This window comes from Pipistrellus hanaki (genome assembly GCF_964339955.1).
Source record: "Pipistrellus hanaki genome assembly, chromosome: 7".
Classification (NCBI taxonomy): Eukaryota; Metazoa; Chordata; class Mammalia; order Chiroptera; family Vespertilionidae; genus Pipistrellus; species Pipistrellus hanaki.
In genome coordinates, this window is record NC_140509.1 from 66,703,641 (window position 1) to 66,721,724 (window position 18,084).

The 18,084-nt window shown below is 36.5% G+C and overlaps 1 protein-coding gene across 1 annotated transcript in view; it reads right to left on the reverse strand.

Moving 5' to 3' along the window:
• PEX7 (peroxisomal biogenesis factor 7) overlaps positions 1-18,084 on the reverse strand; it is a 57,812-nt gene that overhangs the window by 34,087 nt on the left and 5,641 nt on the right. The window contains exons 4-7 of the mRNA XM_084890693.1: positions 9,306-9,383; positions 8,589-8,697; positions 2,912-3,018; positions 1,175-1,288 (exon numbers count right to left, since the gene is read on the reverse strand). Of these exons, the coding sequence (XP_084746819.1) occupies positions 1,175-1,288; positions 2,912-3,018; positions 8,589-8,697; positions 9,306-9,383 (408 nt within the window). The remainder of the gene's footprint in view (positions 1-1,174; positions 1,289-2,911; positions 3,019-8,588; positions 8,698-9,305; positions 9,384-18,084) is intronic.

Below are 18,084 nucleotides of genomic sequence, written 5' to 3' on the forward strand. Positions count from 1 at the left end.
GTGGCTCAGCAATTGAGCACTGACTTATGAACCAGGAAGTCATGGTTCGATTCCAGGTCAGGGCATATGCCTGGGTTGTGGCATCAATCCCCAGTAGGGGGCATGCAAGAGGCAGCCAATCAATGATTCTCTCTCATCTTTGATGTTTCTAGCTCTCTCTCCCTCTCCCTTCCTGTCTGAAACCAGTAAAAATATTTTTTTTAAAGAAAAGATCGATAAAGTACGTTTTACCTTCTGTGTAAAAAACAAAGAATGAAATTCTTTAAATTTCTGTTTCTTAATCTGCCTGGAATAAATAGAAGCTGGAAAACTAAATTATGGCTGTTATAAGCAGGCAAATTTCTTAGGAGCAGCAGAAAAAATTTATCTCATCCTCTGCTGTTTACAGAGTGGAAAAATTTTTTATACCTCAAATGTTTGAACATTCATATATACTATCATGTTAGAAAAAAGAAAAAAAGTAACCATTTTGCTATATGAGTTTCAACAAAATAAAGAGACCATCTCACTGAATAAGAAATTATGAAGCATACAATACTAAAAGTAATTATTATAGTTTAAAAATATTAAAAGAAATAGTAGATCTGGGGAGGGAGGGTATGTATGGGAGTCGGGGGGGCAATAGTAAGATATGTACACATATAATACCTTAATAAAAAAAGAAAAATAAATAAATAAATAAATAAATAAAATAAATAGTAGATTGGGGATGACAGAATAACAAAAATTATTTAACTCTAAGTATGAATTTACTACATTGTCCCAATTCATTCAATAATTATTCAAATATTTTACCTAAGCCGGGACCGGTTTGGCTCAATGGATAGAGCGTCGGCTTGGGGACTGAAGGGTCCCGGGTTCGATTCCGGTCAAGGGCATGTACCTTGGTTGCGGGCATATCCCCAGTAGGGGATGTGCAAGAGGCAGCTGATCGATGACTCTCTCATCGATGTTTCTAACTCTCTATCTCTCTCCCTTCCTCTCTGTACAAAATCAATAAAATATATTAAAAATATATATATTTTACCTAATATTAGCTTTCAATGTTCACTATAACTAGTTGGGTAACAAAAACATTCATAAAAAAGAATTAATAACTCCAACTTCTAAGCACCTTTTATATTTCATTGATTACATTTTATTCTATGTATAAAAAGAAAAGATAAAAACTTACTTTCACTCTCCTGATAGCATAGGTGTGACCAAGCAGTTCAAACACTGGTTGTCGAACATTCCTCAAGTCCCAGCCCCTCAAACTACAATCAACTGCCCCTGTCACCAGCAAATTCTGAAAGCAATGCAGAGAAAAATAAACTGTGACAACTCTTCAATTAAGTAGTGTCCAGATTCTTTTATTAGAAACAATATCTATTTTCGGATTATTATTTAATCAGAACCCAGGAGTCATTCTTGAGAAATTAAATGACAATTATAGAAAGGAATCAAAATATACATCAGAAAAGCAAAAATTAGTCTGACTTGAGAGAAAAAGAACTCCATATGCTTTTAGTATGTATGGAACACTACACACTACAGAAAAAGGCATGGTCCCAAATAGTACTGTAGATTTTCCAATCCACTTTTAGTAATATTAGTAAGTATGTAATGGGTTAAAAATTATATCTGACAATGAGCCAACCTTTCTCTTCAGCATGCCCTGGGGGTTTTCTGGGCATTAAAAGGCAAAGGTTCTGTTAATTTAGGAATATTTGAAAGCAAAGGTATAAATTAAATCTTTATATATTTTTCTAAATCTAATTCAATCATTGTTCCCAACTCCTACAGGCCATGGCTTAATATGATATCTAACTATATCAGAAAATCTATGCAAATAATGATAAGCCTCCTTATCTAGTGGGTTTTGCAACTTCTGCTTTTTATAAACTCAAGTGGATCCAGAGTTCCTGGCTGAATAGGCCAAGTGCACACTCAGCCCTATCCCACATCAACCACACCAATAATTCACTGTCTCAATGTGTTGGGCTTCAGTATAAGATCATTTAAAGGTAAGTTTCAATGTTTAAAAAGAAAATTTAAAGCACTCTCAAGTGTCAATGGGCATCTTTTTTAGAATTCCCAAATATATAGTTCACAACTTCATTCTCCTATATGAAAAATTCATTATGATGAGAATAAACTGTAGTTGTCAGCACTGAAATTTTTATTTTGATCAAGTATTACTATTGTATAGGTACTGTATTTTCTTTTAATCTATTTTATTTCTTTTTATTTAAAAAACTATGCCAATATAATGTTCTCTTAATTTTTATTCATTAATTTACACAGGGGACAATAAGGCATATGTTTTACTTCTTTGTCACAGTAACAGACCACTTCAGGTATATAAATGTATATATGTCAGCACACATTTGATCCATTACTATTTCTAATTCACATGTTTCTGTGGTTAACTGAAGCGTTACAAGTTAAAAATGGACACTGCTATCTTAAGAAGCATGAAGCTTGGTTAAGCTTATAAGGGAAGATAAAACAGAAAATATTAAAAACTGGTGGAATGTTAAATTAAAAATCAACCTACAAATAGTTCAGCAGCCTGAGTAGCAAATGAACAAGGATGGGAAGCAAAAGTTGACACAAATTGGCAGGGTTAAGAGCAATAAAAAAAAAAAAATCACATAAATTGTGAAGCTGTTTCCAAAACAAACAAGTAAGGCTGCACTGTTGAACTTTGAGAATTTCTGTTTCTTATTCTGCCTGTTTTATGTGCACTTAAACCCAATTAATGCTAATGTAGGTCACTCACAATCATCAATTAGAAGTGAAAGGGACTAAATTTAACTTAATGGTCCACAAACACTATCAAATCCACATAAACAAAGACAAAATAAAATCTAGAACATTTCACCATTGGGAAGGGCTGGACAGATCAGGACAGAGCCAGATAGCTTACCTCATTGTATTTACACCAGTCGCAACTCAAAACTTCTGCCTGATGTGCTGGAACCACGATTCTGACTCCTGCTGCCTTCACATCCCAAATCCTCAGAGTCTGGTCACCTGGTGAAAGAGGAAGGCCGGATCACTGTGCATCACACCACCTGCATGCTCAATGACATGTATTCATGATGAAAAGTCATGGGAAACACACTGCTTTCTGAGAGGATATTGCCATCTGCTTATCACATAAATACACATATTGTTTAACCATAATAATGCATTATAAGATCTACTAAAACTGATAAACTACAACAAATAACACACCATGACAATGTTTTTTTAGATGTTCAAATTGGAAAAACCTGAGTCTCACACTGAGAAAAGCATAGTGCTGACCAAACACATATGTGTGTTTTTCTCTTTAGGAAAAGAGCCCAAAAATTCTTGCTTCTATTAAATAAAGTTAGCGCCCTGTATCAGCACATGCTACAAGAAATAAAACAGTAACAATTTTATTACTGAACGTAGAATTTAGTGTAATAAAAGTTTCTGCAAAGCACCAATCATGACCGCTAGCACAGAGTAGATATTTTAATAAATGACATATAAAAGTGTTAAATCTTTAAAATATTCTTTTTTTTAAAATATATTTTATTGATTTTTTTACAGAGAAGAAGGGAGAAGGATAGAGAGTTAGAAACATCGATGAGAGAGAAACATCGATCAGCTGCCTTCTGCACAGCCCCAAATGGGGATGTGCCTGCAACCAAGATACATGCCCTTGAATGAAGTCGAACCTGGGACCCTTCAATCCGCAGGCCAATACTCTATCCACGGAGCCAGACTGGTTAGCCAGAATGAGTGTAAAGTTGAGTCTGAAACAGTGAAATGAACTGAGTAGCAAAAGGATGTATATTGGGCCCAAATAATTTAATTTAATTGAAATACCAGATGCCTATCAGATATCATATGACTTTTTCTTAGTTAAAGTAGAATGAGGTTTTTCTTAACTACTAGACCCAACATATTCACACATGGCTATCATTTATGTAATTATATGGAGTCTGTAAGAGCAGTAACTTAGTTTTCATGGTTCACACGAAAGTTTACTTCACATTAATCCTCTTTCCACAACGAGCTCAAATATTCTTCCCTTCTAGCTCGTATAATTTAGAAATATAAATTCTGTACTAATATGACTACCATGAACTAGACAAAGTGCAACGTCCTTAGAGAACTCTGCTATGGAAGGTAAATCTAAATCTAAATCTCTAACAAATCCCCCTTTTTGGCCTGTCTTAATTTAGCTAATGATAAATTTATTTTTACATTTGCATACAACTTTGAAGGTTACTAAATCTTTGAGTAAGTTTTTTGAAGGAACATATTTCATAGCACACAGGTCTAGCGCTTGATTTTCATCAAAACCCCTCATATCTATTTTAAGCCTTCAGTGAGCAGCATTTGGCCCCCCAGAATGTATCCATCTACTTCCACCTAATCAGGATTCAACTCTTCCCATTTTCAGGTACTAGTTTATAGTTTGGGCACCACTCTTTCCCATTTCCCATTCCCAACTGCAGGAACTAAGCCGGCAGAAGCCAACTAACACATTGCATACCCCTTTCCAACCACAGAGACCTTGAGAGCCAATGAGAGAAAACAAAACTTTCCTAGATGTCTGAGAACCTCTCATTTTTTCATACAGCACAGAAACCAAAAACGATATGGGGTTAAAACTACTGCCATTTTGCCATCACGTGGTACCTGATACTGAAACCAACTGAGCAGAAGACAGAACAAAAATGAGGACAAGAACATCCTTCGAACCCTATATCCAGTCATCTATACTAATAAAAGTCTAGGTGGTCTTTGCATGCAACGTTATCACAAGATGGCCACCACAAGAGGGCTGCCACAAGATGGCCATATGCACAGTGGAGGCGGGACCCAGCAGCTGCTTTGTGCAGTGAGGCCTGGGGGTCCCGGAGTCTCCGCTGCCTCATGCAGAAGAAGCCAATTGGGCCAGCAGGGGAGGGGGCAATCGGGCCGGCAGGCAAGGGCAGTTGGGGGCCATCATGCCAGTAGGGGAGAGCAGTTGGGGACCTTAGGGGTGGCAGGGAAGGGCAGTTGGGGGGAACCAGGCCAGCAGGGGAGGGCAGTTGCGGGTGATCAAGCCAGCAGGGGAGCAGTTAGGCATCAATCAGGCTGACAGAGGAGCAGTCAGCGGTACTCAGGCTGGCAGTCAGAAGCAGTTAGGGGCAATCAGGCAGGTGAGTGGTTAGAAGCCAGTGGTCTTGGATTGTGAGAGGGATGTCTGACTGCCGGTGGGATTGGACCTAAACTGGCAGTCAGACATCCCCTTAGGGTTCCCAGATTGGAGAGGCTGCAGGCCGGGCTGAGGGACACCCCAGTGCACAAATTTCATATATCGGGCCTCTAGAGTCTCTATAAAGCCAGTTCTAATTCTGGACTTTAAAACTATGTGAGCAAATAAATTATCTTCTTCCTTAACTAGTTTGGGTCAGAATATTTTTTCAATTTCAACAAAACAAGTCCTTGTTGATATGACCGCTATTTATATTCATTTCTAATATAACACATGAAAATAATGTCATTAAACAGATGATCTTTTTTTCTACTAAAGCTAATGATCACTGTTGATAACAGACTGTTTTATACACTATATTTACCACATACAGATATTTTTAAATGTTAAGTTTTATGATTATACTGTTAATATTTTACATACAACTAATCTTTTTCTGCTATTCAATCTCACATTGAATACTCCATATGTAATATCCAGAGTCAATATTACATATAACACGCTACACAAAAGGCCAATGGAACAAGTGGTGTGTGTGACTCAGTTCAAATAAAGGGCTAATATACACAATTCTGCTTGACATTTAAATAAATACAGCTGTGTTAGTTCATAATTTTGTCACTGTCAAATTTTGCATTTGGTCATGGGCATAAAAAAAGAACAAAGTAAACTGGAGACAATTTTAGAACTTAAATAATAATATAAATTAACAAAATTATATACAATAATAAGATAAAGGAATTTTTTTTAATATGTTAGTATTTCAGGGAGTTTTACTTAATAACACTTTTCCAAATATGTAAGATTGCACTCATTATTAATTCTAATTTATTATGAATCATGACAATCAAAGCTCCCAGCGGACATGTCTTCATTGTTTTACCCTTGAAGCATGTTTTAGTTCATTGAAAGTGGATCTATTCCATAGCATTAATTCTATTCAGGGTTTGAAATGTCTCCTTTGAAACTGTAGGATATGAAACTAAGGGGCATGCCTTCTCTAAGAAAATATACTAATATAAACTTGATTCACATCTTCATTAAAATTTTAATTTAATTGTACTAATGCTCTCTGTATTAGAGCTTTTCACTAATAGTAAAATTATAAAAATTATGTATAACCATTACACTGAACTGTGGTCAACTTACAGATGTTATTAATTATAAACATGAAACTCATTAGCATTTGCAATAAATTAAAGCACAAACGATGATTACCTCAGGTTATATAGGTAGGCTAAAGAGTTAATCCAAATTAAATGTATCAGTATTGCTATCATTTATTTAATACATAAATGGCCTTATGACTAGCTGCACAACAGAAAGATAAAAGATGAAAGAATGAATTTAAGCTTGGAAAAGGAAATGTGACAAGAAAAAATATATTATTCTTCCCATCCCAAAAGCCTTGATGTACTTCTTTCTCTATTTTAAAATTATTTTAATACATTTAAATATATAATATAAATGTATATATAATTCACAATATATAATTGATGGATATTCTTTTCCATCAGTTTATCAAAACTATGGTCCAAAAACTCTTTCTGAATGGTGGTATGATTTATTCAATTCAGTTATACTATATTAAGATTACTAAGAAATCTGTACAATCAAAAACTGTTTTCTAAAAACAATGCTTTCAATGGGGATAAAGAATTTGGTATCTGGAACAGGAGAATTCCTGACTCATAGTCACAAAGTTATTTTCCTATGCAATTTCAACAACAACAAAGGTTTTTATAGCTATAAGCATATAAAACCTAACATCACTAAGCAAATTCAGCCTTTGAAAATACCTGACTTTTTCCTCAAGAATATTCCCCATAAATATTTTAAATCTTTTTGTACCATATATTCTGGAGTGAGCCAAAGAATTTTTATGGCGAAACACAAGAAAATGTTAATAATGGTTAAATAAAGGGGAGGGAAAGGAAAGGCTTCTATTTTTTATTTGGCATGTTTCTGTGTTGTTTGCATTTCCGCACTGTAGGTACACGGTTGGAATAGGAATTATCTGGAATACCACTTTTTTTAAAGTAATAAAAGTAAAAAATAAAAACTGATTATCTTACTTAGTCAATCACCACAATATTTATGATTAATTAGCACATGTTACATATTCTTATAACTGTTACTCCAATTTAGCAACCTTTGTTCTGATAAACAAACCAAAGATAAAACCATTTAAGTGAAGCAGCTCAGGGGCTAGTAAAAACAGCTAGACTGGTTCCTAATTTTGAAAGATTTATTACCAGTTGTAATCTGCCTAAGATAAATTACATTTTTTCCTTAATAGTGTGTTCTATCTAATTCACACTATTAAAAGTCTTGGTGTAGCAGATACTACAATATCACTAAGAACTGGTATTCCATATTCTTAACCACATGAACTCTAACTCCAAATGTCTTTCCATGGACTGCTTCTTCTCTGTGGAGAAAGTTCTCTCTCTAACCACAGGCAGAAGGGGTTGCTCTTCCGTTTCAGCTGGCGGACCCTGACACTGAACTTGTTCATGTAAAATCAGGAGAGCACAAGAGAGAGGCTAGACTGGTGGGAAGAAAAGGTAAATGATGAAAGTACAAGAGCGGAGAGGGCAGGGTTGAAGGGGTGTGAGAAGAATGAGGCAAGTGGCCTAGGGAAAGGAGCTCTAGAGCAGCTAGAAATGAGTGAAAAGCCAGACAGCTACTTAAACCGCCATTAGATTAGGCAGGTGGCCTGCGCTGCTGTCAATGGCACTGCAGAGAACCTGGGCAATGTGTCTCTACAACTTAAAAGTTTGACTGTTCAGATTTTACATTATTTATGAATTGGCCCACAAAACACGTTTGTAAATCTCTATGCAAACAGTACAAAGTGTAATTATTAAAGTTAACAAAATAAATTTTCTCTATAAAAAATAGAGACATAAATATAAGTATCTACTTCACCTTAAAATTGCTAACATCAATCAGAAGCAAAGCAACAGTCAGAAAAAAGATCATACCAAAACCTATCTTTGCTATGGCTTAGGAGCAGTGAATTACAGAGAATACTCCTAAAAGGAGGGTAAACATCAAAGAGAGACTAACGCCAAAGCCTTCACTTGCTCTTTGTCCCACACTCTTACCTCATCAAAAAGAAACACATAAGTCAAATGGTTAGAATCGTCAAAAAGTAATCCAAGTTGGTAAAGAATGTATAGAGGTTGGTAAAGAATGAAAAAGTATAAAGAGCACAAAAAATTGTGGGCTGTTTTGTTTGGTATTTTTTTTGTGTGTGTTATTTCCTTGGAATCTAAGGTACACAGCGCCACCTATTGGGGAAAGCAAGACCACCATTCACTACAAGTAAGACTTTTGGTAAATATGGATTATTTACCTGAGGCTGAAGCAAAGCAACCAGGCATGTGGGGAGACCAGATTGTGCTATAAATGACACTTTCATGGCCTCTAAAGGTGCATAAAGACTTGCCAACATTTGGATCCCACTACAAATAAATGAACAGATCAATTACTTAACAGGTAAATTCAAATGTATGCTTTCACATATAATACACACACACACACACACACAGACACACACACACACATACTATACATATGTGTCTCAAGGACTTTTTAAAAATCTATTTTTTTAAATATATTTTATTGATTTTTTACAGAGAGGAAGGAAGGGAAAGAGATAGAGAGCTAGAAACGTCAATGAGAGAGAAACATCGACCAGCTGCCTCCTGCACACCCCCCACCGGGGATGTGCCCGCAACCAAAGTACATGCCCAGAATCGAACCTGGGACCTCTCAGTTCACAGACCGACGCTCTACCGCTGAGCCAAACCGGTTTTGGCTAAAAATCTATTTTTTACATAAAGCAAGATGGCATTTATGGGGCCAAAATAATCAATGTTGAGCTGATTATTAGTTTACAGCCAAAAGATTAGAAAATATTAAATTTTAATAAATGCTTTCATACCTTTAAAAAAAATAAAATTAGCTGCCTAATTTAAAAGCTACGTAAAAATATTCTAGAATAGAAAAAAAGCATTGGAAGCTTTAGGGAAAGGAATATTTGTTTTTAAAAACAGTAATATCAACATACCAGTTTGATGGTTTGATCCCATGAACCAGATACCACAAGGTGTTCGCCTCTGGTTTGGCTCCAATCAACACTGTATACCTATAAAACATTTAAAAGTGTTATTTAGAAAGCAAAAGGGCATCAAGTTCGATATTATATTTCATCTCTATAACAGTGATAGCCAGCTAGAACAACTAATTTACTTTGTTGAAACATCAAGTCTACAAATCTTAACACAGTGTCTGAGAAACAGAAAGTTACCTTGTCCACTCCTCCAGACTTATTCCTTACAGATTCTACTTTAATAAAATCCTACAGAATATTCCCAAATCTCCTTCACTAAAACAAATCATACATATTTTTAAACCTACCACAAGTCACTGTTTGCAGCACCCTGAGGAAATGTCAAAGTAGATCAGAAAGCCATCTAAGAAAGCTTGCTGGGTCAATGTTTACCATAAAACATTAAAATTCAATTACTATCACTAGCTGGCCTTTCTCAGAAAAAGCTTATAGGAACCAGGTGATCCTTCCAGATCTCTTGGTAAACAGTTTTAGTTATCCAGTGCGGCTATTCTAACCTACGCTTCACTGCTCTCAGTGAACCATTTCAGATAAACTATTTGGAAAAAATTTCAATGTCATTTTATACAACAGATTATATATAGATCACTACTATAAGCTAAGTTCAATAGAATACTTGCATAATTATACTTTATGAAAGTAGTCCAGACATGGATCTGAGTATGTCATTAAATGTGATCAGCAGGTTATTTTAAATCTAAAAACGACACCATATTTATGTAAGAAGTATGAGTATTTGGGGTGAGTAGTGGTTTAAGTATGGGTTACCTGTTCTCAGCTGCCCAGTGCTAAGCTGAGCATCTTGGAGCCTGAGTAAAACCAAAAAATTAGTAATGCTGATCCTATCTTTATTTTCCAGTAGAACTGATATTTTGTTAATTGTAGATTTCTGTGTTAATTTTTGTTTTTGTTTTTTAATTACTGCACTAAGACATTATTTATTTTGACTACTAAGTTTTTGGGGGGCTCCTTTAAATTATATACTCAAGGTGAGTGCCTTATCCAGCTTGCCCTAGTCCTGGCCCTGCTGCTACCCACATCCATGCAAAAGAGAAAAGAGCAATTGTAACACTACAGAAACCACAATCCAGTAGCAGAGAGCAGCTCATAAAGTATACAGAAGGGGCAGCAGAAACCAAAGACTGCTACAGCCATTTGTTAATTATGGGTGGAAAGGCAGGTTTGGAAGCAATCCCTGAAGATTTTGAGAGCTGAAGAGCTTTATTTTATCTTCTAGTCCAGGACTCAACAAATATCTTCTGTTAAGGACCAAATAAATATTATAGGCTTTCTAGACCATTTGCTCTCTGTCAAAACTACTAAATTCAGTCTTGTAGAGCACAAAAGTAGCCATAGATGATATTTAAGGAACGGGCATGGCTGTGTTTCAATAAAACTTTATTTCAAATCGGACAGTGGGGTGGGTTTAGCCTTGGCCCAAGTATAGTAGTTTGGCAACCTCTGCTCTGGCTGATGTGAACAGTGAAAAATAACTATAAAAGCAAATCCTTATTGAGCACCTACTGCATGCAGGATGTTTCCATAAACACGTCGTGTATTTTATCTCATTTAATCTTCACGTCTATGAAGTAGATAATATGTCAAAGTTGAATTCCCAAAGCTAGAGCTGAAATCTGAACCTGGGCGGCCTAATTATATAGCCCACAGTTAACCACTTTGCTAGGCCATCTCTACAGCATGCTGCTCCAGGGCACTGTTGAACAGGAACTTCTTGGTGACAATGAGCTGTGATATTAAAGAAATAAAACACTACCCTATTGGTATCACCCTTCACTAGAGCTATCTTTGGGCTCACACTTATTCTATTTTGTTTTCATGAACTAAACATATGCAGAACTTAAAGTCCCTGTTCACCTGGTTAACTCCTGCTCAAATGTCAACTCTTGGCCCGATGATGTCCTTCATGACATACGCTTCCCCTGATGATCCCTCAATGATTTAAATGCTTCCTTCTGTGCGTTCCAACAGCACCTACTTCTGATTCAGCATTTACCATATTTTACTAATATTCATGTTAAATAACTGCTAGATTTTGAAAGACCACTCTAAGTAAAATCTTAAGAGGTACATCTTATACATCTATGCTCATTGCAATATAACTCAATAAATGTGAATTAAAATAATTAAACCAACCAAATTTATGTTCACAATCTGTAACTTTGTTTTAAGTAGGTATAAAGAGTTATTGGTTTCATTTTAAAAGATAACTGAATACAACTAAAAACTAACATCATGAGCTCACACTCCACTGCCTCTATCCATTTCCAGCCTGATGCAGGACTTGAAACCCTATGACCCCTCACCTTTTAAAATGGCAAGAGACCCCATAGGCTCAGAGAGAACCCATCCCTGATGAGGTAAAAAGCCGGAGGCAAGAAAACTATGCAGATGGCAGTGTCCTGCCAGCTGACTTATCGGTCACACAACATGGCAAGCATACGGGCTCTAGGACAAAACTAAGGATAGGCACACATGATGAAGTTAAAAATGGATTAATAAGAAGGAAATAAAGGTGACTCAATCAATAACCAGTTTATTTGCTTTACTGTGTTTAAAGTATTAGGACATGGGGTAGTAACTAACAGTACAAGTCAGGATACTGTGTTTTAAAAAAAGAACTATAGACCTAAGTATACAAGTGGTGCTGGGGTGGAAACTTCAGCTTGATACCAGCAGAGAAGGATTCAAGAAGGGCCTTGAGGGCTGGCTACAATGTTAATAGCAGGAAGCAGAGGTGCAAACACTGACCAGAAACTCCTCCAAAGATATATGTGGGCACAGAAAGCACCAAGATATTAGGACTAGTGACCACCGCATAACGCCAAGGTTTTGTGCCTGGGGACTGTCAGTGATGCTGGCTTGAACAAACTGGAAGACTGGAGGAAGGAAGATAAGGTGTAATTTTAGACATACTGAGTTTGAGGTGCCAGCAAGATACTCAAGTGGAAATGTCTAGTAAGAACAGGAGTTTTGCATTAACTTCAAGCGCTGGAAAAAGTTTATAGCCATAAGGATGTTTGGGATAAAATCCATTATCCTAACCTTTAGTCAACTCACTAATCTATTCAATAAGTATTAAGCACCTACTACACTGAGTGGCCAGATTATTATGATCTCTGAACGCATACTAATCTGGCCACTCAGTGTACTTCTCTTGAGTACCTCATTTATTTGATATCAAAGATACTATAAATCTGCACCTGATCAGTTTTCCCCTTTGCACTGGCTGATAGAAGGCTCAGGGAAAATAGGTGGTTGATCTCCAGCAAAAGTGTAGAATACTTTTGGTGCCCATTTGAGATACAAATACACTGAGTGGCCAGATTATTATGCAGCCATGGTTACGGGTTTATATATAATTTCTCTTAAGAGGCTACACCCATCAACTACCAGCTAGTTTATAGCATTCTTCTAACTGTTCTGCCCATTCATTTTTGCTCACCTCCAATCTGTTATCTACGTTGCATAAAAAATTACCTTTGTAAGACACACTTAAAGTCACCACCCCCCCCCCCCACACACACACACAAAGCCCTTCAGTCATTTCATCCTACATAGTTCCTGCAATTTACAATCCTCACTCTACACTGAGATGTATCCATGCTACTTACTACCGAAAGATGAAAGCATGCAAAACTTCACATGACTAGGGATTCATACATATGTAATAGAACTAAAAGAAAAAATACATAAACAGAAAATTGAGGATAGTGGTTGCTCCTGGGAAGAAAGGAGGAAGGAAAAAGGGAAGGAAAAGAATAGGATAGAAAAAAGAAGAAGAAGAAGAAGAAGAAGAAGAAGAAGAAGACGACGACGACGACGACGACGACGACGACAGAAGGATAGTAACCAGGTACTCCACAGTATCGCTAAAGTTTTATTTCTTTAGCGAGGTGATGAATATACATGTGTTCCTCATACATTTTTTACATGTTTTTATATGCATATAACATTTCAGAGTAAATTTTTTTAAATCCTCAGAATAAATTTTTTTAAATCTTCAATATCTTTCCACTGACCTTACCTTAAGGGCCAAAATGCTCACTGCTCTGGGCACACAGGCTCAATCCTTCCCCTTCCAGCATGCACTTCCCTTTGCTGCTAACCCTGTTCCTCTGACCTCTCCGCCTAAATAGCCAATTCCTACTCTCCTGTCAGACTCAAGGATGTCCTCTTCCCCAGACCAGACCCTCCCCTCTTGTAGCACTCTGCACATTCACAGCCCTGGACACAGTACAACTCAGATGACCAGCAGCTTACGACTCTCTCCCCAGAGGGGCAAGGACTGCCGAAGGGTAAGGACCTGCCTGACTGGTTCATCTTCCCCAGTAGGCCTTTGCAAACAGTAGAGTTAAAGTTTTTGGAATGCATGAAGGGGCAGAGACACAAATCTGAATGGAAAACACATCTCCCAATAGTCCACTCTTCCACCTTTTCCCTACTCCCAATTCCCCCTCTTCTACCACTCAAACAATGCACATGGCAAATGGTCAAAGTATAAAAAAGAAGAAAAATATGCAGCTATGCTTTAACAGCAGGGTCCTCTGCAGGCCTACCTTATGAAATTGCTCTTAGCAATGGTGAAGAAAACTAATTTAAAAATTTCAAAAAGAAAAAGATACTGGACAATATTTTGTGCTACTTTATGAAATCTAAACCCCATCAAAATCAGTTTGAGAGGACAAATTTTATTACTGAAACTAAGTCCCAAAGAGCTCATTTTAAATCTACTGTACAATATTGCCCTTTTAAAAGTTGGCTTATTTAATTAAAAATCATCAAAGAAAAACTGTCTGGAATGTTCACACTTATCTGTATCAATACAAAGGAAAGGAACACTGACTTTTAATTACTGAGTAGAAAGAGCTACATCCTTCTTTTAATGTGAAATGAATTTTTAATCTTTCATGACAGAAAATTTTTAATATGCATACAAGTAAAGAAAACAGAATAATAAATCCCTAGGTATCTGTTATTTATCTTCTATAATTAATGACATTTTGCCTATCTTGTTTTATCCCATTATTGACTAATTGACTACTGGAATATTTTAACATCAGACAATTTCACTCATAAATACTTCAGAAGATAAGGATGGTTTTCTTTTTTATATATGCAAAGCCACTTTCAAACCCAACAAGATGAACAAAAGTTCCTTAATATCATCTAATACTGTCCATTTTCATATTACCCCAATTGTCTTAAAAATGTCTTTTTACAGTTCATTTGAATCAGGTTCCAAATAAAACCCATATTTTACATCTCAGTGCTATGTCTCTGAGGTCGCTTCTAATCCAGGAAAGTCCTCTTTCCCCACTTTGCTTTGCTTCCCCCTTCCCCTTCCCATGACATTTAGGTCTTAAAGAAACAAAGTTAATGGTCCTATTAGTATTTTTACATTCTGGACTTGACTAATTATTTCCTCATGGTGGTGTTTAACTTTTCTTCTACCTTTCCTATTTCCTTTAAATTGAAGTTAGATCTAGAAGCTTTTTCATTAGATTTAGTTCAATTTTTTCTTTAGCTTCCTATTATATTAGAAGGTATATAATTTCTGGTTGACCCACTTGCAGTGATCCTAAAATTGTTCAGAAGATGTATCATTCTTAAATTAATGGTTTCAGCATCCATGCATAACCCTTGCTTAGAGTCGTTTCATTAGGGGCTACTAAATGGCATTTATTAGCTAAAATTCTGTTATAAGAAATTTTCCACATCAACTGTTTACCCCACAATAAAATTCATATAGGAAAGGCGGGATAAAAGCCTTTATTCCTTACCTTTATTCAAAATGAGGCAGTTATCCTTGTAATCTTCAATGGTGACCAGTTACGGTTTTTTTTTTTTAAGAGTGAAAATATACATATAAGTGTGTCTATGTGTGTGTATAGTGTTTCAATCCATTGCTGTCATTCCTTTTGGTGCTCAAATTGCCCCATCATAATCAATGAGAGCCTCTTCAGGTTGTATTTTCTAACCTTTTGACAGGATCTCAGTGGCCTTTCATAACTTCCTGACCAACCATCTCTATGTGCCACAACATTGTTTATTGTCTTTCTCACAATTATTAGTAAATATCAAACTACACCAAGCAGGGTGATGAAGAGAGATCGAGAGAAAGGAAAGAAGGAAGGGGGGGAGGGAGGGAGATATCTCTTTGGTTGGCAAATCTGTTATTGGACAGTTTTAAATATAAATACATTTTTCTAAAGAGAACAAAATGGTGTTAAATGCATGAGTTGTGCCCTAACCAATTTGGCTCAGTGGATAGAGCGTTGGCCTGAGGACTCAAGGGTCCCAGGTTCGATTCTGGTCAAGGGCAAGTACCTTGGTTGCGGGCACATACCCAGAAGGGAGTGTGCAGGAGGCAACTGATCAATGTTTCTCTCATCGATGTTTCTAACTCTCTATCCCTCTCCCTTCCTCTCTGTAAAAAGTCAATAAAAAAATGCATTAGTTGCCACTCTGCATTAATAGTTTTTTGGGTACCTATCATTATAAGTTTATCAGCTACTATCATTATCACAGAGGTAAATAATTGACTCTTTTTTAAAATAAGGCAAATTTTTACTATGAAATGTATAGTTAAGTACATTTTCTCCACAACATACTACTTGTTTGATACTTATTTCAAAAATACTTTTTATAAACAATGATAAAAAAAAAACTTTAAATGGATCAAATATCTTTTAAGTTTTCAGCAAATTGAAAAGCCTTGCCATTTGATAGTGAAGACAAATTTTAACTATTTTTAAGAATGGTAATAAGCACACTGAAAACCAGACATTGAAATAAACATTGTCTACGTCATCTTTACTAGTAAAGTGAGTTTGAACTTGCTTTCCATAGCACAGTGCTATAAGTCATGAAGTAGAGAAATAAAGATAAAACTCCTAATTACCTTCTTTTTTCCTCCTCGCTGAACCTTTAAAAATTTTCCTATTCTTCCACTCCTGTTATATATTCAGCAGCAGTCTAAGCTAACAGCATTTTATGGGCCCAAAAGACATAACGGCCTCTGCAGCTGCCAGTTAACATAGAGAAGAACTTGATTTCTGTTTTGATGTTAAAGTTAGAAGCCATGCAAAGGAATAATGATTTTCTTTCATTTCACCAAGACCTTTATTCCTCAAGAACTAAAATATATCTAGGTCTTGGATTTCTCCTTTTTGCTTCAGTACCTACTTATCTGACTATCTGAAAATTCACTGTTGGACATTTTTCAGTCACTGAATGGTGAAATGAGTAACTGGAAGATTCCTAACTTGTTTCATGCTTTTACAACCCTACTATAATAAGAGCAAATAATAATAATAGCTCATATTTATTTAGTGCTGGCTCTGTTCTAAGCACTCACAACAAACCTATTGTCTTCATTTGCAAATGAAGAAACTAGGTTTAGGGAAAGTAACTTGCCCAAGGTCACACAGCAGGAAAGTTATAGAGCCAGGATTCAAAACCATACTGTTCATCAATGACCCCTTGTGTGCTAGTCTATTGTGTAACAAAGTTTCTCTAAACACATTGGTGGGGAAAAATAGGAATCAGCTGTGATCATTCACATACTAATTTACTAATTTATTCAACAAATTTTTATTAGCTCCTCAAAACTCTCCTTTGACTTTAAATCCTTTTAAGTGTCTCTGCATATTTGGTATAAGAGAAAACTTCTAATAAATGCTGTGCTTCTCTTCAATGGAAAAATGCCAAATATTTGGTATTATAATATTGAGTTTTAAGTTGACCATCAAAAATTCTTTCTCTTAATAACCTCATGGAAGATGAACTTTATGAGGTCCCTATAGTCCTCTATTCATCGCCCTGCTTGGTGTAATTTGAGTTTTATAAACAACTAGAGGCCCGGTGCACAAATTTGTTCACCAGTGAGGTCCTTCGGCCTGGCCTGCAGGGATTGGGCTGAAACCCGCTCTCCAACATCCCCCTGAGGGGTTCCCAATTGCAAGAGGGCGCAGGCCAGGCCGAGGCACCCCACTGGTGCACAATCAAGGCCAGGGAGGGACGCAGGAGGTTGGCCAGCTGGGGAAAGACCACGGGAGGGCTCCGTCTTGTCTCACTCAGTCCCAATTGGCCAGACTCTAGCAGCAAGCTAATCTACCAGTCAGAGCATCTGCCCTCTGGTGGTCAGTGCACATCATAGTGAGCAGTTAATAAATTAGGTATATTAGAACATTAATATTAGAACATTAAAAGCAACATTAAAGAACAGGAGAGTATGCAAAGGCATTTACTAGCAGGGTAACAAATGTAGAGACCATGTAATCTGAGGACAGGCTGAAGGAATTACAAGTGCACAGTCTGAAAGAGGGAAGACTAAAGGAGACATGATGACTATTTTCAAGGGTTCTCCTGGAAAAGGGAGATTGGTCATAATCTCACCATTTCACAGAAAGGCATTAGAAGCAACAGCTGGTTGCCATGGAGAACAGATCTGGGCCTAAGAGAGCAGTTTCTAACCATTACAGCAATCTAAAAGTCAGGTTAGTTATGTGAGACAGTGAAATTCAATTTCACAGAAACGAAGCAAAGGCTGAAAGACCATCATGAGGAACATTCTAGAATAGTATTTTCCAGAAGGTAGTATGTACAGGGTGGGGCAAAGCAGGTTTATAGTTGTGAGTACATGAAACACAGTTTATTCTTAAATTATTATTTATTTATTATTGCATTTATTTTC